The sequence below is a fragment of the Bradysia coprophila genome, assembly GCF_014529535.1.
Source record: "Bradysia coprophila strain Holo2 chromosome IV unlocalized genomic scaffold, BU_Bcop_v1 contig_84, whole genome shotgun sequence".
In the NCBI taxonomy this organism is placed as follows: domain Eukaryota; kingdom Metazoa; phylum Arthropoda; class Insecta; order Diptera; family Sciaridae; genus Bradysia; species Bradysia coprophila.
The window spans coordinates 5,406,756-5,430,496 of NW_023503376.1; the positions used below are offsets into that span (position 1 = coordinate 5,406,756).

General features: G+C 37.2%; 4 protein-coding genes across 6 annotated transcripts; 2 read left to right on the forward strand and 2 right to left on the reverse strand.

The window, feature by feature from the left end:
• Window positions 1-134: 134 nt before the first annotated feature.
• Window positions 135-4,620, reverse strand: LOC119072647. Its single transcript, XM_037177901.1, has 5 exons — window positions 4,354-4,620; window positions 1,831-1,963; window positions 1,527-1,766; window positions 730-1,278; window positions 135-671 (listed from the first exon to the last, which is right to left on the reverse strand). Exons 1-5 carry the CDS (start codon window positions 4,537-4,539, stop codon window positions 460-462), a joined length of 1,320 nt encoding a protein of 439 aa, XP_037033796.1. The 5' UTR covers window positions 4,540-4,620; the 3' UTR covers window positions 135-459.
• Window positions 4,621-7,514: 2,894 nt separating this feature from the next.
• Window positions 7,515-9,849, forward strand: LOC119072645. Of its 2 annotated transcripts, none has more exons than XM_037177896.1 (6): window positions 7,515-7,930; window positions 7,996-8,128; window positions 8,196-8,450; window positions 8,507-8,739; window positions 8,799-9,201; window positions 9,258-9,849. In XM_037177896.1, the coding sequence occupies exons 1-6, from the start codon at window positions 7,667-7,669 to the stop codon at window positions 9,461-9,463; spliced, it is 1,494 nt and encodes a 497-aa protein (XP_037033791.1). In that variant the 5' UTR covers window positions 7,515-7,666; the 3' UTR covers window positions 9,464-9,849. The 2 variants fall into 2 exon arrangements, with proteins under 2 accessions (XP_037033791.1, XP_037033792.1); XM_037177897.1 differs by having other exon boundaries at window positions 8,546-8,739.
• A 2,410-nt stretch (window positions 9,850-12,259) lies between these two features.
• LOC119072650 lies at window positions 12,260-14,416 on the reverse strand. The gene is made up of 4 exons (XM_037177904.1): window positions 14,396-14,416; window positions 12,796-13,544; window positions 12,511-12,742; window positions 12,260-12,452 (listed from the first exon to the last, which is right to left on the reverse strand). The coding sequence occupies exons 2-4, from the start codon at window positions 13,518-13,520 to the stop codon at window positions 12,261-12,263; spliced, it is 1,149 nt and encodes a 382-aa protein (XP_037033799.1). The 5' UTR covers window positions 13,521-13,544; window positions 14,396-14,416; the 3' UTR covers window position 12,260.
• Window positions 14,417-18,029: 3,613 nt separating this feature from the next.
• Window positions 18,030-22,399, forward strand: LOC119072649. Of its 2 annotated transcripts, none has more exons than XM_037177902.1 (2): window positions 18,030-18,282; window positions 21,090-22,399. In XM_037177902.1, the coding sequence occupies exon 2, from the start codon at window positions 21,092-21,094 to the stop codon at window positions 22,319-22,321; it is 1,230 nt and encodes a 409-aa protein (XP_037033797.1). In that variant the 5' UTR covers window positions 18,030-18,282; window positions 21,090-21,091; the 3' UTR covers window positions 22,322-22,399. The 2 variants fall into 2 exon arrangements, with proteins under 2 accessions (XP_037033797.1, XP_037033798.1); XM_037177903.1 differs by lacking the exon at window positions 18,030-18,282 and adding an exon at window positions 18,453-18,553.
• Window positions 22,400-23,741: the final 1,342 nt, after the last annotated feature.

Consider the following 23,741-nt stretch of genomic DNA (forward strand, 5'->3'; position numbering starts at 1 on the left):
GGTGAATCAGCTACCATTGGCATTAGAAAAAAAATATTTTTACTTAAATTTATAATTTTAATTCGGATTAGAAATAGAAACAATTTACATTGAGAAATTCTTTTAGCTTTCACTCTCACACAATATGTGAAATAGAGAAATTTTACCTTTTCACACTTACTTTTTAAATAAGTCCTTTACTTTCAAAAGTATCAGAATATGAAACGCTTACAGCTCGGATACGAATAAAAGTCACATTTGCTGATATCTCTGTAAGTAAATGACTCCTTCCTCGTTTAAGAGGCTTTTTTGACAATAAAATTCCCTTTTTTGTGGAAAATTAGTTTCCGAAATTTTTCCTCATTTTCCCAATAATGATTTTCGGCAAAATTTGGGAAAATATTTTTCCAAAATAGGCCCCTGATACTATCCTATTTACATTGTCCAGTAATAGTTGCGAAGAAAAAGCGTCAGTCTGTATCACCCACAATGTTTTACGCCAAATCCTTGGTTTCCTCGTTCTATCAGCCAACCTCGCTTATGATGGTAATTCGTCATGCACAGCCTTACAAAGTAAGAGAAATGCCACAAAGATTCAGCATTTTTTAATAGGAGTTGCTCTGCCAATATTACATCACTTTCCTCTTCGCTTTCAATCATTTCAATAGGACATTGAATAACCACCTTTATTTCTGATAAAAACCGAAAATTAATAAAGGAAACAAAGAGAAGATTTTTTCATCATTTTACCATTCAAAACTGAAATGATTGGTGCATAACTGTTGCATCCCAATTTAATTGCGATCGCCAAACGACGTAAGTTAACTAAAAACTTAACATATTCATCACCTTCGATACCCAACAGCTCTTGATGTTTTTCGAACAAACGTTTTTCGTTCTCGATCTTATTCACATCTTCATATAATTTAGCAAGTTTACTTTCTAAATCAATTGCTGTGACTGAGTTGGCACCAAGATCTTTCAGCTGAGCCTTGTCGCGTTCATATTTCGCTCTGTATTCGCATAGGGTAGCTACGAGATCCTTTAGTTCGTTTTGATTTCTACTTTTTTGTGTCGTGTATTTTTGGAGGCAGTGCAGCTTTGACTTAAGCACATGTTGATGATAGCTAGCACGATGATAGTTTTTTGCACGTATTGTTATCTTTATTCTAAGCTTGAGCTGCATAATCGTTTGTTGAAATTTTGTCAGTTTAAAATTCAGTTCGCGAATTTCTAATTGCTTTACACGAAGCAATTGTTGTTGATGTTCGATTAAGGGTTTCAAAATCTTCATGTTAACTATAGAAATGTGTGAAAAATCGTAAGATGAACATTATTATCATTAAGGCTACAGAGTAGAGAAACTATGGAAAAAGGATGACCGAAACCACAATTTACCAAATGCTCTGGAGATTAATTGGAGCTCGAGTGGACTTTGACCTATTGGATTTTTAATGAAATATTTGGAACTTAATGGTGGAATTTGTGGGTCAAGATCAAGTTTTTGCATATTTTTTCGCCTCAAGGTTATCTCCCATCATAATTACCTTTTTTATTCTCACATTCCGCCAAAATGTCGTTTTTTCGTCGAATAGACTTTCTAAGTTGTGCTTCGACTAATTTGATCTGATCCAAAACCGTCAATGCACCAGCACCAGGTAAATTAAATATTTTTTCGGTCACTTTCTCCATTTGGTTTATGGCAACCATTTCTAAAGTTTCCAATATTTTAATGTTGTCGGTCAGCTTACAAAAAGCGTTCGGGATGCGTTTTTGTGCAAATTTTACTATTTCATGTACAAATATCATCAATTAATGATTTAAATGTAATAAGTATTGTAGAAAGGTTACCTTTTTCAGCTCTTAATACTTGTGGCAATTTTAACGTATTCTGTGTAACATCACAAATGATCGAGAAACACAGTCGAATGGTTTGTCTTGTTTTTGTTTCTTGTATTAGAATTGAGTTCAAAGTCGATATTACCTTGATGTAGATTGAAAAGTAAATCAAATTAAAATGATCGATTCTGAGGATTTTGAATTTATTGTGATTCAAAACAAGAACAGACTTACACAGCGAACATTTGAACAGTTTTGATCACATGTGCACGGTTTATTCTGTGTTAAAAGCTCAACGGGTCGACTAACCGGAATAAATACGCTCGCGCCAATACTTTATCTAGCAAAACAACTCTCTTTTGCTGCTGTCAAAATACCACCTTATTCCATTGTTTGCAGAATCATGCACTGTTGACTAATTTCGAGTACGGGGAATCTCGCACACGGGCCATTTTTGGAGTGTGCGAGATTCCCTCACAGAGGGAATCTCGCACAGTGCGAGATTCCCCCTTGTAGGTGAATTTCGCACAGTGCGAGATTCCCTCTGTGAGGGAATCTCGCACGAATTATATTGTGTGTGCGAGTTTATAGAACTCGTGTGCGAGTTTATAGAACTCGTGTGCGAGCTTATAGAACTCGTGTGCGAGCTTATAGAACTCGTGTGCGAGCTTATAGAACTCGTGTGCGAGTTTATAGAACTCGTGTGCGAGTTTATAGAACTCGTGTGCGAGTTTATAGAACTCGTGTGCGAGTTTATAGAACTCGTGTGCGAGTTTATAGAACTCGTGTGCGAGTTTATAGAACTCGTGTGCGAGTTTATAGAACTCGTGTGCGAGTTTATAGAACTCGTGTGCGAGTTTATAGAACTCGTGTGCGAGTTTATAGAACTCGTGTGCGAGTTTATAGAACTCGTGTGCGAGTTTATAGAACTCGTGTGCGAGTTGAACAGGAAGATTGCACAATCGTCTAGGTGCGAGTTTATAGAACTCGTGTGCGAGTTTATAGAACTCGTGTGCGAGTTGAACAGGAAGATTGCACAATCGTCTAGGTGCGAGTTTATAGAACTTGTGTGCGACTTTATATAACTCGTGTGCGAGTTGAACAGGAAGGTTGCACAATCGTCTAGGTGTACTGTGCATCCAACACGAAGGTTTTACAATGTTATAAGTGTTATAGGTAACACAATATATTGTGCATCCAACAGGAAAGTTGCACAATCGTCTAGGTGTATTGTGCATCCAACACGAAGGTTGCACAATCGTCTATATGTATTGCGTATCCAATAGGAATGGGGGTAGGGTAAATTAGGGGTAGGGTAGTCTCGCACACCACACAAATTATTGGTGTGCGAGATTCACCTCTAAGTGGTGAATCTCGCACAATCATGACTTTTCGTTACATGTCGTAAAAGGAAGCATACTATGATCGCGTGTGCGAGATTCCCCGACACCTAGGAATGTTGGACAATCGTCTAAACGATTGTACAACCTTCTAGTTGATTACACAATGCAGCTAGACGATTATGCAAATTCCAGTTGGATGCACAATCGAATCTCATCGTCCATAGCACTTGCTTCCGACGATTGACCTGAAAATTGTTTGAAATTCATGACTAATTGTGTAATTTTGTCCCTTTTGTGTTGTCGGATGCATTGCACAATCATCGAATTCGATTGTGCATCTATCTAAAGCATAGCACAATCGTTACATGGAGTTGAAAGACGAGTCAAATGCATTGCAAGATCATCGAAGTCGATTGTGCACTTCGACTACGTATTTATCCAACAGGAAAGTTGCACAATCGTCTATGTGTATTGTGCATTCAACACGAGTTCTATAAACTCGCACACGAGTTCTATTAACTCGCACACGAGTTCTATTAACTCGCACACCAGTCCATAAACTCGCACACCAGTTCCATTAACTCGCACACCAGTTCCATAAACTCGCACACGTGTGCGAGATTCCCTTATAGAGGGGAATTTCGCACTGTGCGAGATTCCCTCATTAAGGGGGAATCTCGCACACGCTAGACCTAATTTCTACGGCGACGTTGCATTTTTACTACTTTTATAAATGTAGTTAGGTTGCTAAAGAGAGTGTTTAGCTCGCGCACAAGCTTGAAATCACTGAATAAACCGCGCAAATAGTATAAAAACGGTTTAAATGCTCGCCATTTAAGTCAATACTTGTTTTCAAATTTCGATCCACCACAAAGTGCTCAGAATCGATCATTTTAATTTTATTTTTTTAATTAAAGAAAAAGTTGTTGATTCACGCCGTGAATGCGCCGAAAATGGTTTCTTATATGAGAATGGGGCTATTAATAATAACAGCTTTTCCAGTTATCTCTTTAATCAACTCTTCCCACATATTCCACAAATTCAACTGAAGAGCTAGATTACGTTTTTTTTAAGTTAACTCAATAATCTTCAAACAAAAGTGTTTCGAGTGTCCAGTTTAAGTAGTCTATTTAGATACTACTAGTATGTGGAAGGTGTAAATTAAAAAGATAACTTGAATAGTATTACTCACAATATTGTTCCAAAATTCTGCTTGATCATTATTTGTCATTTGTGGTATACATTTTTTGACATGCCAAACACAATTAAAAACATTGTCGAGTGACCTAATCGATTTCGTAATAACTTCTACATCTCCTCGAATCAAGTCAATTTTAGAGCGAATTTTCGGAGATGCATTTTTATTGAATGAATCCATTATTTTCTAACCTTAAACAGAGAAGTCAATGTCACAAAAGTCAGTTCTGATCAGACCATAGTATGTTACGTACCTGTGGGTCGGGTCAGACTAGCGTTGGAGAAGCACTTTTTCACAGTCACAAACAGTGATGTAAAGTACACTTTACTGTGTGCTGCTTTTTAAAAAATCGATAAGCTCAGTTGGAACATTTTCGTTTTTAATTTTTCGGAAAGTCATAAATTATTTTTATAATTCTTTTCAATAGAGAATATGAGTTCACTGATTTATAGCATTGATTGTAGTTTACGATGAATTGCCTTAACGTAAATACATGTTATGCCAATAAATTTTTTACTCACATCTTCCTCTTATAAAACGCACAAAACTGAAAATAATCTTTAACAAAAATTTCAAATGAACCGACAAAATATTCGATTTCATTTCTAATCTTAAACCAGACAAAACTTAGCATAATGTGGCCCCGTACGATCTTGTATCTGTTCCAAGGTTGTTTTTGTTACGAATGATGAAAAGTGGTATTTTTTACGACTAGGCTTCGCCTCGTTCGGACAAGCTTACGACTAGTCGCCTTCGGCTCTGTCTGGAAACTTCTCACACGCTAAAAAAGACTTTTAGTCCTAGGTACGAAATGTACTATTTTGCGCTTGAAACTGAAATTCGACATATTTCGACACGCAAACTAAAGTTCAATTTTGCAGCCAAGAAAGTACTTTCTCGGCCGCTCTCTCCGGCCGAAAATGGATTTTCATATATATTTTTCCGGCCTCGATCAAGTGTGCATGCTTGACAAAACCTAAAGGCCCCATATCTTCTTCGTAAAATTATTGAGATACTACAGTGCTCGCGGGGATGTGACGCCAATGTCATTGTTTATCAAAAGAAATAGTCATTGAAAAAATATTTTCTTTTTATCTTATCTCAGTTGATAATGTCGTAAACAATGTAATCGAAAGTTGTATTTATCGGTCGCATCATTGCAATTCAATTTAACATAAAATATTGGTAAGTTTTATGGATAATAGGGTGTAACGAGTTTTTTAGGCGATCATCAGGACAACGTTGTAAAATCAATTGTAAGCAATTAGAACACATTTATTATTTCTCTCTACAAATTTGAACTGTCTTTTGATTTTACAAATGGTGAATTTTCTATACACACCACTGCACATTTCGTTGACTGGGAGCAAACTTCGTTTTGACCTAGCCTCTAAACTTTGAGGTCACGCAGATCGCCATTTTACAGGTTTGTTCCAAATAACTGTAAAGGCGAACTTTGACAACCCGAACCACGACCATTTGATCCATAGACGACATAACCTTTGTTTTTTGCTAAAATTTTGAGGCGCCGTATACTTATAGTGACAGCTTTCAAAAAAATTTACGTATTGAAGCTGCTTCGCGCCTATTTCGGCAGCTCATTTTTCATGAGCAGTTGTTTAGGTTATGTTGTCTATAGATCAAATTTGACAATTGATATGGCCTTGGAACAGACCTATTAGGTACGCAGTAACACGTCACTTCTAAAGATTTTTACAACAAAAACAATCACCACATCATCACGGTGTGACGAGAATCGCTGGAGGTGAATTTTTGTTTGAAATCCACCATTTTATTGTGAACTGTGGTGTGTTTTTTTAAAAACAATGTTGACATTCCAAAAACAATGCAAAATTTAAACTTTATTTCATTTGTGCGCACCGACATTACCAATGTGCAATGTGCACAAAGCGTTTTGAATTTTATTCACATTCACACACCGAAATAATGAAAGACATAATATTTTCTACAGAACAAACGACACCAAGGCTGTATACTTTGGAGAGGTCACGCAGTTGGAAAAGATGTGTTCCCGCGTATCTTATAAAATGGCGATCTGCGTGACCTCTTCAAAGTATACAGCCTATGTAGGTGGTAAAAATGTGCAGTTTGTTTGCTGAAGAGAGTATTGGGTTAGTGCGCGTTCAAAGATCGCCAGAAAGAATCGGAATAGTATGTTTGTGCCACCGAGAATTGAAATACGACTCTTTTCAGCACTCATTTTAGTGTTGTAAAGTGACTTATTTCAGCACCCATTTGATGTGATATTACAACACTCAAAGCAGTGTTGATGTGGAATTTGTATGAGTTGTTACAGCATTCGTTTGAGAAAATGCAAAGCAATGTGATCGATCAAATTTGAAGAGTGATTGTTTACAATGAAAATTATGATTATTTGTGCTCTTGTCTATTTCAATTCTCGGTTGGCACAAAGCATGATGTGTTACACGTATTGTAATGTTGATTTTTTCAGCACTAGACCCAAAATTGGGTGCCAACCGAGAACTGAAACAGACAAGAGCACCAAAAAATCATAATTTTCATTGTAAACAATCACTCTTCAAATTTGACCGATCACATTGCTTTGTATTTTCTCAAACGAATGCTGTAACAACTCATTCAAATTCCATATCAACACTTCTTTGAGTGTTGTAATATCACATCAAACGGGTGCGGAAATAAGTCACTTTACAACACTAAAACGAGTGCTGAAAAGAGTCGTATTTCAATTCTCGGTGGCACAAATATTATTTTTGCTCTGAATCAGATTTTGCGTCATTCCTTTAACACACTACAGGAAAATTCGAAGACTGGCTGGACACCTTAGGGGCCATTCATAAAGTGCGCATGCAGTGTGCGGTCATTTTTTGACCCCCTCCCCCCGTTTCGCACGCGATTTTCCATATAAAAAGTTCCAATTTCAGACCCCCCTCCCCCCTTAAGTGCGTGCGCACTATTTGAATGGCCCCTTAAAATCAATTTTTATTTTCTTCGAAGCTCTGGACAATCTGAAAACTAACATAAAAAGGTTCAAATGATCGCCTTATCTTTATTTATATATTTATTGACACTAATCTACAATTATGTCATAAGCGGGTCTGTTGAATGGTACTTAAATTAAAATTTTCTTGTAACAAAATTAGTCGCCAATTAAAAATTAGGTTGAGGAGTTTTCTGATAAGTTATAGGCAGTGCTTAAACAATAGCTGGTGCTGCTGTCACAAAATCAGTATTTGTTTTAACTTAAGACACTGATATAGGGTGAACTGTAATATCGATTGAACGTAGCCATAATTAACATTTTGAAATGAGTCACTTGTGGGATGATGACGAAGATAACTTGGAAAACCATGAAAAGCAGGATAATTACAATGGCAAAGAACTGAGTCAAATCGATTCTGCCCAGCTAGTGGCTTTCGAAAGTAATAAACAGAAAAGTATTGTTAACACGACGATTAGATTTGCTGGAGCTCTGCAGTCATGTGAAGCTATAGTCGTTGCAGCTTATCAAGTGGCGGACTATGTACCCCCTTTTCAAAATGACAAACAATCGGACTTTTGGAAAAAAACGGTTTACTTCATATTTGATTAATTGTACTATCCTCACAGAAAATAATATTCTCTCTAATACTAAAGGTGATTCCAATATTGATGCAAAGCTTACAGCAGGATGTCAAAGCTCGTTCTGTAATCACTCGAAGTTTTGGTGTCGTTGGAGATTTAGCTATCGTTATACAAAGTGTATATGAAATCGTAAGACGATCACGAGGTAGACAACAGTATTCTAAACTTAAAATTTTTTTTAAACTATAATCACAATCAAAATGCAAATTCAGGTAGCAAGAAGGCAATAGATATTGCAAAGAAAAATATCCCGGACGCTCTCAGCAAGTTGAAGCAGTGTATTGCTCTCGTCGAACAATTGGATAGCAATGCATTTGCAAACTTTGCTCAACAGACAGAAACGATATTTGGGATAATTGGCCCCGAGTCTGCCAAGTTTGCCGAGCAGAAAGAGGAACTGGATGAAAACATACGAAAAAAATGCGATAAACAGCAAAAGCTTATATCAGAGCTTGGCGAAAAGAAAGGTAACTCCGGTATCTGGATGCAAATCGTTCTCGAATTTCATAAAGCTCTTATGCAGGTAAAATGGAAAGCCTGCATTACATAATCGAAATGACAGAAAAAAACATTGACAAAACTGAGGCTGACTCACAAGAAGCTGAAAAGCGAAAATCACAGCTTAATGCATTGAATGCACAGATCGAGGAAAAAATTCAAAATATTCCGCAAAGCACTCAAAAAACCATCACTGAGAACGGTAGAAGTGGCTGGTGGCTTTGGAAAAGATCGCGGACCAAAACACATACGGTTGACGTAATTGCAAATTATCTAATACGCGATGTGAGCAATACATTTTGATATTTCATGTTCAGGTTGACAATAAAGATAAAGAGTCGCAACACCGTTACTACAATAATGTTATAAAATCACGGGTGGAACGATTGCAAGCAGCTGAAAAAGAGACAGATGCAACAAAAACTGCGATGGATATGTTGAAGAAAGAAATTTCTGGATATAAAGATGCTTACGAAAAAGCAAGAACGGAGTTGCAAAAATCGGAAGAGATGTTTGAAAAGCTTATGGCGGAGATGCAGCATGATATTGATTTGGATTTGGCCGCAAAACGAGAGCTCGAGAAAAATGCCTTGGACACGTATGAAAGAATTGGTTTGCAGGGCAGCACGCTTGTCACAGCCTTGGTTCAAGTTCGTACATTCGCACGTTCACTGAAGCCGGGAGCATCCGCTTATTCACCGTTTGCAGCCGTTTTAAATTGTAAAATATTTTTTTACTATTTTTGCCATTTTTTTTTTGAACACATTTTTCTACAGCAATCAAGGCATTGGTGGAATCACACGTGGATCTTTTGACGAGTGATGAGGCGTCGGATATATTTTTAGCAGGTACCTTACTGGCTGAACAGGTGAAATTTCTGTCCGACTATACTGTTTCCGCGCAACGGATTATGAAAACAACCGACGAGTACGATGATAAAGCTATTACACAGAAACTGCAGCAACAATCAATAACATTTTGAGAAGGATTTTGGTTTTAAGCATGAGACTTCGTTTTAATGCTTTTTAGTTTTTATTCAAAAATGTGAGGTAAAGTTAACTTTATTTCACGGAGCCAAAACTTTACCACGAGTTTTTGAATAAAATACCTTAATTAACAATGGGACAAATGATGGAAAAGGTACTTCTTGTGGGTTTACCGACCTCTGCTACGCCTCACAAGAAGTACATTTGTCCCATTGATAAGTAATGTACTATAAAACTCTGTAAGTAATAATGTAATATGAGTTTACGTGTCACAGCAATGTAAATGAAGATTTTCATATGGAATATGCATTTACATTGTCTAATTCCAAACACATTGTAAAAACATTTTGCTCCAAAAAAATATGAAAAACCACTTAAAAGAGCAAAGATATCTCAATTTTAGTTTTCATTTCCATACTAAATCGCAAAATAGAAAAACTGACAGATCGTAACAAAGGAGAAAAAAGCTCTCTCTGACGTATAAATTTATACGACTAATGGCGTGGATTACGTTAGATTCGGCGTTACGACACAAGTAAAAATATACTTCAGTAAAAATTCTGTGTGTCCTCAATTTGTCCTATCATAATCCACTTCGATATTATGCACGGTTGGTTTGAAACGATATTAAATAGGGACCACCAATTTTTGTTTTTTTTTTGTTTTCACATTGTAATGAGTGATGGACAAGAACTTCACACAGGGAAAAATTAGCCAGAACCACTTGCCGTTTCTGAAAACCAGTGGATGCGACTACCAGATACAGTCTGAGCACATATTTTGTTAGAAGGTGTGATTTGTATGAACCTTTATTGGAGACTGATCAATTTAGATGAACAATTATCAAGGTATACTTAGATCAGGCGTCCCACTTGTCCGAAATGTCCGAAATTTTACATATTTGTCCGAAATTGTCCGAAATGTCCGAAATTTTCTTCAAGATCTGACCGAATTTAAATATTGAAACTTATTAAAGACTCTAAAAAAAAAAATTGCCTGCGGCGCGCTTCATACATTTTTCAATTATAATTACCAATTCTTTGTCTTAAAATTTATATCAACATGGATGAGGGAGTAAATTAATTTTACGTACATATGTACAACCCTTTGAATTATTTGAATTAAGATTCGTCCATCAGTCAACAACAGTCATTCGCTAATTAAATAAGTGTTTTACTAAAAACGATTTTAATTTGATTAAATCGTTACTGAATTTGATAAGGGCAGATTTTGCCAATAACGGTCTGTTGCGTTACAATTTTTAAGACTGAAAACTCTAGTTTCAAGAAAAAATCGTAGTTTCAGTCATTAGACTGATCCTTCCTCTATTGCCTCAAAGTGTTAAAAATTTGATCTGAGGTAACTGGTCATACAAAACTATTGCAATTGGCGGAGGTCTGCATTTTCAAATCCATATTCTACGGCGATCTCCGCTATTAAATTTTTTTTTCCGCCAACAACGGATTTGTTCCATAGTTTTCCACGCTCTATCGTCTCCAGCAAGTTTTTTTTCGTTCACCATAGAAACTCAGGCGTCCGCTGATAGACGATTTTACAGATTTTAAAATTTACCATCAGCGAACCGGCGAGCCGCCCTTAACTTAAACTACTTTCATTTCACTCGTCACAATCCGAGCCTTCACATAGATATTTTAATAATCGATGAGATAGACACGCTCTCCTGGTTTCTTCAGGATAACTTTAACTTCTGAAGGCAGTCAAATTCAAAAAACTCTGCATCCCATATTGACAAATTTTTAAAGATTTTTTATTCAGTAGGGGAACTATCGATATTGTCGAATTTTTTAAGTTACTTGGAACTAAATAGAAAATTTGCCTGCCTGTGGCGTATCGAGCTTCGAAAAGTAAAAATACGACTGATGTTTTGAAGGTCGACGTATTAGGCATCTAGCATAAATTTGAAGTGCGAACAATAGTACATTACTAAACCAGTGTATAGTATGGCGTTTTACTTTATGAGCGAGGGAAAGGGTTTTCACTAGTGAGAGAAAGGCTACATTCCCTCACTAGTAAAGTAATAGTACATTACTATACCAGTGAAGTAATTTGATATCTCGTATCCAAATGAGTAAAAGTATCCGAGGGCTTCAGCCCTCATCGTGATACGAGATATCAAATTATTTCACGTGTAAAGTATGCCGTTTTACTTTACGAGCGAGGGAAAGGGTCTTCACTAGTGAGGGAAAGGCCACATTACCTCACTAGTAAAGTAAAAAATATTGCTTTCGGTTATCTGCTCTCGGAGCAATAACAGTTTAAAGTTAAAATTTCCCCATTTTCGTAGAGTGACAAAGTGACCGCACCAGCCAGCTCAGATTGATTCTAGATGCGACCGAGCTCGGTTAATAAGCTTTTTCGAATGACGACACATTTTCTTTGAAAGTGTTTATGTCACATTTTCAGATAAGTTAAAACCGCTACCCTCGGTGAAACTTAGCCAGTTCTGTACCTTTCTGGTACGTTTGGTAAAGCGCGAAGGTAAATTGTTCGCTCGACTTTCACATCTTTATTTAACTAATACCTTACTCGAGAGGGAAACTACGCTAGCAAATCTTGTCCCATCTATTTGCTATTGTTACTGTTTCCTTTGCCCACTATTTCGTTCTATTGACGCCAATGACAAATAGCGCCTGTCCCAGTATTCATCCGCGTAATTCCCCCTAATTCTTCTCCTCCCCCCTCATTCTTCAGTCGCATACATCATCCACAAACATTCTCCAAACCTTGGGATTCCCTGAATTTCAAAATTGCAAATTTTCAACACAAGAAAGCTCAGTTGAATAGAATTTTATTGATCAAATCAACCAACAAATTAACAGAAACGAATCTGTCACCATCAATATTACCATCGATACATTGGTTAATTAATTGCTGTAACTCTGGATATTGACGGCTAATCGTATCGGGTACAGAATGTAGTAGTCCATCATCTGGCATCATCCGGTTCAGGTCTTTGATGAACAGCTATAAAATACAGGCGAGTTAATTTACAATTTTGTCAATCAGTTGATGCGAAGACAACCTGACAAATTGCAAATAGGTTGATGTCGCTTAAGTGGTGCGAACAAAGCTCGTCAGGAACATAAGCGAAACACATACCGTCGCAATCGATTTTCTCATGGCGATGAACCACTTGACTACTCGGAAACGTTTTCGAATCAACCACAAACACATCATCCAAGTCGACGAATGTTACGTCGAATGTGGTAGCATCAACAACGATATTATCCGGCGTTGCGTCTGTTAAGTAGATTCTATTTTTCTGTAAACGAACCATGGAACTGTACGATACAATGCACTAACTCACCGGAAGCCTTCCACACCGTACGAAAACTGCAAGGCTGCGCTGAGCAAATTCTTAGCGATCAATAGTCGTACAGCGAAGGACTGATCGTAAAATGAATATAGTGGAAGCCCATTGTTCGATTGTAGTGTTACAAAGCCACACGAGCCATGTAACGTTGGCACTGAGAAATTTCTGCTGCTTAATGCGTTGACGACCAGCGGTTCCACATTCAGATTCAGTAGCACCCATGCGTGAATGTTCTGATCCGAAAATACTTCCATGAATCTTGTCACTGCATCGGTTGGACAGATTTGAAATCCAGCCGCATTATCTTTCGTCTTGAAAACACGAAGCAATTCAGTCTTTAATGTCTCCACTAGGGATTTGTTCGTCCAAAGGCGTTCACAGTTATCACTTCCATTGCAACATTTACTTTGCAAATGGTCGAAATTTCCGTCACTAACTAAATATTTGAGTATCACGTTCTGTTGATCGTATGTGGCGTATTGGATTTTTCTATTTCCGAACAAGTTGCTGACTTCTAAATCGAAGCTTCTTTCCACCTGGACATTGTCCAGGAAATTATCACAATCAGACTTGATGGTTTCACCGAAACAGTTGGGACATTTGGCGTAATCATCGTGACAATATTCTAGCCACCGCTGCCGTTCGTCCTGTTGTATAGCAGGTAGGTACTTCAACGTAACGATTGTGATGAGTAAAATTTTCGGATAAAAAACGTTCATGCCATCGGCATGTGTGGATGGTGCCTGAAACAAATTAAAAACGAAATGATTTTACCGACAGTTTCAGACGTCTCAGGAGGGCATCAGGGAATCTGGCACACGCGATCATAGTATGCGCCCTTTTACAACATGTAACGAAAAGTCATGACTGTGCCAGATTCGCCTCCTAGAGGTGAATCTGGCACAGAATCAATTTGTATGGTGTGCCAGATTACCCCACGCCCTCAGGAGGCAATGGATCAAGAAAATATTTCTAGAAAATGCGCGACAACTTGAAAAACGACCAATTAAAATTCCCTAGACAAACGCATCTTCAAATGAAGTCATTACGACTTTTCATTCTATGCACCAGTTTCTTTCATCATTAACGTCTTTCCAACGAATAGCAAAACTGGATCTTTAAAAGTAAAGACTCGCATCTGTATGTCTGCTGTCTACGTATAATAACTGCAACGTAATAATAACAAAAGTCAACCTTGAACTCTAAAAGCATGAGCGAAAAATCTCCCGAGAAATAATCTCTAAACAGAAACGTGTTGCGTTTTTGTATAATCCATTGTATGGCAGTGATAACGAGATTCTCTTATGAACAAGACGCAAACAGATCAGAAAAATGATGATTTTATTCATGTTAAAACATATGGTCGTTTATGTGTGTGTATCACTAGAAGAGAGCTTATTGGCAGTGGGCAGAACTATCAATTATATTTCAGTTAAAGAGAACTAATATTCGCTTATTACATGCGCGCAATGGATAGTGTAGTCTGGTGTAAGGTGTTAGTAACTTTCAAGCGATGTGTTTCTGATGATTTAGAAACGGCTAGTCATCTCTTTTCCAACACTAAACAAATGAAGTATCAGATTTATAATCATACCTTTAATGGAACGTTAAGTCGATTAGGCTCGCAGGGAACAAGTGGTACTTCCTTTCTCAGTTGGAGTGAATGAACAACTTAGTAAATTAGTTTTAATAACATAAATTTTGCTGTATAAGACAGCATTAGCCAAATTTTTGTCGACTTTGTAGATAACATCAGTTTACTATCACCAGACTATTAGTTAATGATTGCAAGTAAGTATATTATGTACAAACCGTGACAAGACAATACAATTTGCTCGGTGTAACTAACGAAACCACTCAATAAATATTATTTCAAATTCTCAACCTCGAAAACACAAGGCTCGATTTACAAGCTCAATGCAAAAACTACGACAAATATGGGTTGACGAACTGAAATGTAAATAAAACATTTCGAATAATTTATGTAAATGCGAAAACCAAAGGTGTTTTAATTAACCGGAGACGACGATTATACTAAACTAAGCTGCTTCAAACTATCAACAAATCAGCTGCTGAAGTCGATAAAAATTGAAATTTTAGTTGAGCGTAAGTTGAGCTGAGAGAGAGAAATGTTTGATTCTAACTGCAACTGATAGAGATAAATACAGTCGTGAATGACAAGTAAAACTTGTTATCTCGCTATTTGTTTCTTAATCATGATCAATAGTGCAACCATGGGGTTTAGCCGGTTAATAATCCATCTATTTTGCTATGGGATTGAGACCAATTCTTTAGTAAGTGCTAGGGATCGACATCTATGACGAAGGTAAACAATGGGCTCTAGTTGACGACGTCTTATGTAGAAAGCTACATGTTCAAACATATGAAGTAAAAGACTTTATTCCAGTGAATTTAGCGAAAAGAATTAAAATTCCGAATAATAAGCCCTGGTGAAAATATCTAAGAAAGAAATGACCTGCATTATACGGATTTGGTGACAACGCAGGCGAGAAAATACTCGTTTTTTCACCTCAGCTGAAATTTCAGGAGCCTTTGCTGTGAAAAACGTTGTGTTGACCTCAATGAAAAAGTAGGAAATTTCATTTTCTCGGATGACTTCTGGCACAAACCAATCCATCAAAATGAAATTTCCAACTTTTGTTTTCTCTCGGTGAACAAATAACCATTACTCGACACCGTGTTTCCTTAGGTAAATAAATTGGTTTTCTTTGTTGAGTACGTTACGTATCGACGGAATTGGGATGTAAAATAGATTGGGGAAATCAGCAACAAAATTTCTGGGTTTTCCAATAGAATGTTTCCTTTTACAAACACTTTTGAGCACTTTACCGTTATTTCACTTGATTTTGACCAATACCTACCAATATCGGGAAAATGTAACGGTAACTCCATCAAAGATAATGGTAAATCTAAGAGTCATATCGCCAAGACTTCAGGTGATTGGGGAACAAGCCGACTCCGATTTTAATGAGTGATAGCTCGTTGGATTCGTCTTTCAATTCTAGGAAACACGTATCTTTCACTTTTTCTAAAAAAAAATTGTTTTCTGTGAAAAGTGTTCAAAAGTGATCACATGTCAGAGAGTACCGAAAACAGGGTTTCGGCAATAACTCAAGAAAAAATTATTTTAAATTGTTGTAATGTTGTACGATTGTCGGCCTTGGAAAGACCTACAGATAGAGTATACGCACTGCTTGGTGCTAGTTGATCCACGAGAGCTATGACTTAAAATATAGTAAATGTTCGGAGAGTACTGCTTCTCTGCAGCTTCGTTGTTCCACGGAACTAAGTATGGGCTGTTGTAGCTGGCCTCACCCACTATCGTTCCACACATAAATGAGCCCAGTACTTTTGTGCTGCAAGCCCACAGAAGTGTTAGAAAAAAAGTTGGTGCCAAAATGCAGATTTTTTTCTTCTTTCTGAGGGCTCTACAGCTGGAACAGCATCTGGAACGGTACTATGGCAGTCATTCTTTATCGTCTACTATTCTTTTACCTTATCAATAGAAAAACGCTTCGATATGTCACGAATATATCAGATCCAATGTTAGTAATATCAAGAGAAAAATTATCAAATTTTTCTCGGAGGATTTTAGTCAAATAAAGTGTTAGCGTATAGCAAATGACCTCAGGACTACGGAACAGTAATTAGTTTTTCAATTGGACCATTATTTGCTACGTGACAGGAGTTTGGCAAACCGTTTGCTCCCACTTGATCATATCGTTTTTCCAAACTTCTGTCGCTTAGCAAATATTGGTCCAATTGAAAAACTAACTACTGTTCCGGAGTCCTGAGGTCATTTGCTATACGCTAACACTTTATTTGACTAAAATCCTCCGAGAAAAATTTGATAATTTTTCTCTTGATATTACTAACATTGGATCTGATATATTCGTGACATATCGAAGCGTTTTTCTATTGATAAGGTAAAAGAATAGTAGACGATAAAGAATGACTGCCATAGTACCGTTCCAGATGCTGTTCCAGCTGTAGAGCCCTCAGACAGAAGGAAAAAATCTACATTTTGGCACCAACTTTTTTTCTAACACTTCTGTGGGCTTGCAGCACAAAAGTACTGGGTTCATTTATATGTGCAACGATAGTGGGTGAGGCCAGCTACAACAGCCCATACTTAGTTCCGTGGAACAACGAAGCTGCAGAGAAGCAGTACTCTCCGAACATTCACTATATTTTAAGACATAGCTCTCGTGGATCAACTAGCATCAAGCAGTGCGTATACTCTATCTGTAGGTCTTTCCAAGGCCGACAATCGTACAACATTACAACAATTTAAAATAATTCTTTCTTGAGTTATTGCCGAAAAACTGTTTTCGGTACTCTCTGACATGTGATCACTTTTGAACACTTTTCACAGAAAACAAATTTTTTTAGAAAAAGTGAAAGATACGTGCTTCCTAGAATTGAAAGACGAATCCAACGAGCTATCACTCATTAAAATCGGAGTCGGCTTGTTCCCCAATCACCTGAAGTCTTGGTGATATGACTTCTAAATAGAACAACGTTCGCATCTGACCATCCAAAATGGATTCACTCAGGTGAATGTCTCACTCGTTTAAGGGCTCGGTAACACAATCACTTTCGTATCCATTTTCCATCATTTGTCCGATAGATACCGAATCTACTATTATCAATTGAACGCTTAGTTTGAATTGATGTTCAATTGGTGAAGTGTGATAATAAATCGTGTCGTGTTGATTGTAATAAAGATTAGTTTCAAGCAGTTCGATATATGTATCTGTGAAGCAACCTACTAGACGTGGGTAGCAGATTTAAATATTGTTTCCAAATACAAATTAATAAACTGTTCGTCTCCCAGGATGATTCGAAGCTATCGAAACGACACCCAATCAAGTAAATATGCGAAACATTTGTTTAAAGATCCAAACTCCAAACAGACACACATAATATCCATTCAGGTTCAGGTGAGAAAAAAGAAACATCACAACAGACAAATGTCTGCTCTATAAGCATAATATCATCTGTTACTCCGTAAGAGCGATACTAAGAACATGCCGTACCGATAATTTCAGCAATTATGAAGGTTAAATTAACATATTCATCAATTTTAATACCACTGAAACGTTTTTATTTATTTATCGCACGTTACATGTGTTCGAGAATCTCAGAGAATCTTACGCTTTACACAGAAATTATTCTCATTCTTAGACTTCAGTCGGTATTCTGTAATAGTTCTTTACTCAGTTGATCGCGCACAACAGTGTATGATACACTTAATAGACAATTTAGAAAAAAAATCACTTTTGCTCGGTTTTCAAGTTGTGTTCAAGGCATCATTGGATTACTAAATTGATACAACAAAGGAAAGTTAAAAGCAAACATCGACGATCAGGTGGTTGATACGCAACGGACAAATTCATATTTAACTATATAGAATACGTCCAATTGCAATAAAATCGAATAGAAGACAAGGTGAAGAAGGTGTGTGTATAAAACTACTTGGCTTATATCATTACATTACGTACCTACATGTAGTAATGTGTTTAGAACGACGTAATTACTGTTTCTGTTTGTCACTCAAACTCAAACGAATGAACATTTTCATATTTTTTCACTTCTCATTTTCAATATTTATTTATTATTTATTATGTCGATCATAGGCGGAGGTTTGAATTTGAACCGCTTGTGTATATACATCGGAGTGATTTTTTTTTTGTGTCAACATAAGCCGGTTTCTGTTCGTATTCGCCAAGTGAGTTTTTATGTTTTCAATTTTGATTCGGTTAGCATCTTTTGAATAGAAGTTTAGAATCTTTGCGATGTTGGCGGTTTTTTTTTCGTCTTCGAAACTGAAAGTTCAATGAAATCTTTGTTTCCTGTTTCGGTTTCATTGTGAAGTATTTGAAACGAAGAGAAATACGATAACATAATAACCGAAGACTGTCTAATAAAACTACAGCTTAAGAGAGGTACTCTCAAAGTCTTGCACTCATGTCAAAATATGAAACCTAGAGCCTTTTTGACTGCATGTAAAGACTCTTCAGAAAATAATTTGAATGAATGAAAAACTCGTCAAAGGCGTAGGTGTAAAGTGATGGTTTTACAGACTTTCTGATCCGCCAAAAAACCCTAAAGGGTAAAAGTGTGACGCAAGTCCTTGTTTCTACTTACAAAATAACTGATATCGCTGAGGGTGACGCCTTTTTCCCCTCAACGCAAAAGTGTTATCAACAAAAAATTGAACCAAAAAATTTAAGATAGAAAATTTTAGAAAAAAATTGCGTCACAAGTGGCAGATGATTCAGGACAATCTTTTCTCTATTTGAACTATTTTCCTCAACATCTGCCACCTTGGAACACCTCACTTATATCGAAAATAACCCAAATCCATCAAAAAAACCGATGGAAGTTAGGAAGTACCAGAGGAATCATCTCTCATCCCAAAATTTAGGAACCAACATTGGAACACCTCACTTATATCGAAAATAACCCAAATCCATCGAAAAATCCGATGGAAGTTAGGAAATGCCAGAGGAATCATCTCTCATCCCAAAATTTAGGAACCAACATTGGAACACCTCACTTATATCGAAAATAACCCAAATCCATCGAAAAATCCGATGGAAGTTAGGAAATGCCAGAGGAATCATCTCTCATCCCAAAATTTAGGAACCAACCTTGGAACACCTCACTTATATCGAAAATAACCCAAATCCATCGAAAAATCCGATGGAAGTTAGGAAGTACCAGAGGAATCATCTCTCATCCCAAAATTTAGGAACCAACCTTGGAACACCTCACTTATATCGAAAACAACCCAAATCCATCAAAAAAACCGATGGAAGTTAGGAAGTACCAGAGGAATCATCTCTCATCCCAAAATTGAGGAACCAACCTTGGAACACCTCACTCATGTCGAAAATAACACAAATCCATCAAAGCACTTTTTCCAACATTCATAATTACTAGCTGAAAAAAAAATTACTTCTGACACACACACACACACACACACAAAACACGCTGTTACATGGCATTGTATGGAAACTTCCGGGAGTCCTAGCTCCCAAAAACGGTTGCATACCCCCATTTTTTAAAATCTTATTTTGATGTAGGGACCGAGATTAACCTATAACCAAAATTTCAGGAAAATCGTAAGAAACGTTTAGGAGTTACGAAATCGTCCTTTTTCATAGGAACTAACTAACTAACTAACGTAGCCAATTTGAGTTATCTGAAAAAACGAAATTTTGCTTATTTTCAAACAAACATCAATATTTCGAAGTTCAATATCTCGGCCAATTTTGAAGCTGCAGTAACGTGTGATAGCTTGTTGAACTCGTATGGATTCCAAGATCCCAGATATCCTAGTTGAGGGTCGTTGGAGTTAAGGGGGAGAAGTCAAAAAGTTGCTGTAAATATGCTCCGCCGTCCTCAAAAAAATTTTGTTAAAACATTTTTGGTAGTGGACTTGCGTCACCCCCGCTAACTAACGTGCGGGCATGATACTACTTTGATTCACTAGGGACAGAAATGCATAGTGCGTTGAATAGGTCTCGAAACACTCATTCGTTGGTCCCAATAACTTCTGTGGTTTCGTTGCTTCACAAAAAACAAATTAAAAAGTATGGGGCAGTTGTTGGTGCAGCAGGTATCTAGGGGGCAATGAGTTCAAATAACCACTCCAAAGGTCTTCACTACCTATCGTTAGTTCAACATCGAAGGAAGACAAAAATTACCTTACATGTCTACCATAGGAAGTGGTGACCTATGGAGTGGTTATTTGAACTCAACGTACTCTTGAGCTGCTGCACCATTAACCTGTTACATATGGCTATTCATCTGTTATCGATAACGACGACCAAAATCACGACAAGTTCTGGATAAAATGGTCCCTTATGGAGTGAAATGCATGTTAAAAAAATTGAAGTACAAGATTTGAAATCAACGGATTAAAAATACTTTGATCGATGGAAGTAATAGACCCGATAATAATACTGGTCAAATGCTTGCCGTTTATAACAGGTTAACTGTTCCATTCACATCACTTTTCACTTTTACATACGACCTTGCCCTGAACTAGCACATACAAGAACAATATACACGTCTTTTAGCCCATAAAATAGCTTGGCATTTCGATTTTCCCATAGGCTCTTATTCATGTACTTGGTTTAGGCCTGGTATTTCACTGAATTAGGCATAATTAGGCATCGAACGAATCTAAAAGCCCCAAATTATTGTAGATGTAATAAACAATCTGATTGAAGTGGCGTTCGTCTTCTTTGTTACAGACATGGCATCAAAAAAAGCATCCGATCTACGACTCCGTTTGCGCAATCTATTTCTTGAACAGAAACACACCGACTGCTCGTTTCGAATAGACAATACTATCATCCACACGCACAAAATAATACTGGCGACTGCGTCGTCTGTCTTCGAGGCTATGTTTTATGGGCCATTGGCCGAATGTAAATGCATCGTCATATCAGACATCAATGTGGATGCCTTTCAGAAGATGATCATGTTCATCTATACCGACGAGGTGGACATGACGGATATCAGTGTCGACGAACTGGTAGAGCTGTATTACTGTGCCGAAAAGTATCTAATTGACGAACTGTTGCTGAAATGCTGTCACTTAATCGAATGCACTCTGAACTATCAAAACATCTTGCGAGCATTAGACTTGGCAGTTTGTATGGATCTTGAGGAGATTCTAAAGATTTCTCTCAATTTTTTCATGAATTGTTGCTTAAACTGCACCACATTCTCCAAGGTAATCCAGAAGAACGATGTTCACATATCGAAAGAGTGCCTAAACTACATACTCGGGTGTGACATCAAAGAGCAAAACATCAATCTGGTGTGTTTGATCAAAGAATGGTGTAAAACTGAATCGGAACTACTTGGTTTGGATGCTTCGGAATTAGTAAAGGACTTGAACATTCCATCTGCCATTGAAATCGATGTGCAAAATATGGATACGTTGGTGATCTCTCAAAACACATTTAGGAATAGCCGCAATTCTTGGATACTGTGTCATAGGACTTACTTGAAAGCCGTACGGCCTCTGTACATCGGTGATAGTGGAACGGAATTCATTACATCGTTAACGGTTGATCGTGTGGTTGCCGTAAAATCGTTGATAATTAATAGCAGATTGTCTCCGTTCATTCGCAATTCCCCTTATGCCTACACGGAAAATGTTCGCGCAACCATACGCAGTGCAGACGGAGTGATCACTTCACAGAAATTCGTCATATTCAATGTCGAATACAATTCGAGCGTATGTTTAGCATTCGAAAGTGCCATTCTACTGTCGCCGTTCGTGGATTATGTGGTGGAATTCAAATGGGACAGCTATACGTACGACAATGAGTATCCGAAAAGTATAATGAACTTGGTGGAGAAAACCGATTTGTGCACACTGACATTCGATGGGAAATCGGTGGAAAATGGTTCGATCATTGGGAATGGGACCGGAAGTATTCTGAATGGGATTGAATACGCCGTGCTTAGTTAGAAAATGTTTGTGTGTAATGTGCAAACCACAAATCGTGATGTCTGTCATGTTTAGGATGTGAACATTTTTAAATAATAAAAAATTGTAATAAAATTGAACTGCCAACGACAGTGTCAGCAAGGAAGTTCTACACTACTTCGCTAATATTTTAAGCAGATTCGAAACACCACATGATCTAGATGCACCACTAAGACAAGAATGGTAGTCGTTTCATAAAGAAGGCAGTTTTCTTATGGGCTGGGTCGAGTATGTATATCGAGTTCACTTTAGAAATACCTTACTCTAATTGCAACAGAATGGAAATGTACTGGAATGTATGGGAATGCGGACAATGCCTGGATGACTTTTTCGAGCCTCTTCGACCCGGAACTACACTAACGTTTTGCTTCGTAGAATACACCGTGAACCTTACAAAGACTCTCTGTTATTAAGAATGCTCAATCTTAAAGATAACAGAATAATCGTAGCATGGTACCTCGTCACACAAAGTCTTATCTATAAGACTGTCGTCATGCTGATGTTGTTTCTGTAGTGTTTGGGTATTAAGTAAAGTTTTAGACTTTTTTTTGTCGTGGTGATGACATGGAAACAAACGAAATTGACTTATAACTATAAATGAACGGAAATGAGCAACACATAAGGATACACAAGTACTCACTGTAGCATGGGACCAAAAACGCTTATAAAACAATTGGCGAATTATGTTTTAAAGAACTGGCAAGAATTAAAACGAAATCAAAACAAAAATAGTTTATTGACATTCTTGACATTTGATTTTTCAACAGGTTCAACAGCGTTCGCATTGGCATCTGTCTGTCATCACTGAAATTGAAAATTCAAAATCTAAACACCAGCTCAATCATTACTATTGCATATCTTGTAAAGAATAATGCATTGAGCGAAATACTATCTTTAAGAAAAAAAGTCCCCCACCTTATGGGTGTGTCAGGTCCCTTGACTGATGAACTTATTGAAACATTTTTCTATTTTAATTTCAAAACTTCATTCTCTTGTACGATACACATGTTAGACGTTGGAATATACATATCCGAAGTAAGAAAGTTGAAAAAAAAAATTCAAAATTTTCCTACTGCAAAATGGAACTGTTAACGACCTCTGTCGCACATGAGCAGAGTATCACCAGATCGGGCAAACATCCAAAAATAATACGAATTTTTACTCTCTTGTCAAACAGAAAATGCATTGTGACTGCTGATGACCCAAGAGGTGTACTAGTTATATTAGTCTTTGAGTAAAGGGGTAATGGAGTTTCTTGGGAAAAGAATCCCTGTTGCAGGAAGTCATCAATTGAAATATTACATTTTCATCGTCGATTGGAACAAAATTTTTGAATATCAGTTCAGAATTACTTAATAAATACTCGGGAAAAACCTCATGAATTTGATACTTCCATTTAAAA

Excerpts from the sequence above, each read along its gene's own strand:
- LOC119072650 (XM_037177904.1), bottom strand. The coding sequence starts at position 13,520 with ATGAACGTTTTTTATCCGAAAATTTTACTCATCACAATCGTTACGTTG. Across the intron at positions 12,743-12,795 it reads TACGGTGTGGAAGGCTTCCG|AATCTACTTAACAGACGCAA; the intron begins GTGAGTTAGTGC and ends ACAGAAAAATAG. Across the intron at positions 12,453-12,510 it reads ACCTATTTGCAATTTGTCAG|CTGTTCATCAAAGACCTGAA; the intron begins GTTGTCTTCGCA and ends TGTATTTTATAG.
- LOC119072647 (XM_037177901.1), bottom strand. The coding sequence starts at position 4,539 with ATGGATTCATTCAATAAAAATGCATCTCCGAAAATTCGCTCTAAAATT. Across the intron at positions 1,964-4,353 it reads CAGAATTTTGGAACAATATT|GTAATATCGACTTTGAACTC; the intron begins GTGAGTAATACT and ends ATCTACATCAAG. Across the intron at positions 1,279-1,526 it reads GGAATGTGAGAATAAAAAAG|TTAACATGAAGATTTTGAAA; the intron begins GTAATTATGATG and ends ACATTTCTATAG.
- LOC119072649 (XM_037177902.1), top strand. The coding sequence starts at position 21,092 with ATGGCATCAAAAAAAGCATCCGATCTACGACTCCGTTTGCGCAATCTA.
- LOC119072645 (XM_037177896.1), top strand. The coding sequence starts at position 7,667 with ATGAGTCACTTGTGGGATGATGACGAAGATAACTTGGAAAACCATGAA. Across the intron at positions 8,451-8,506 it reads AGAGCTTGGCGAAAAGAAAG|GTAAAATGGAAAGCCTGCAT; the intron begins GTAACTCCGGTA and ends GCTCTTATGCAG. Across the intron at positions 9,202-9,257 it reads GTTTGCAGCCGTTTTAAATT|CAATCAAGGCATTGGTGGAA; the intron begins GTAAAATATTTT and ends ATTTTTCTACAG.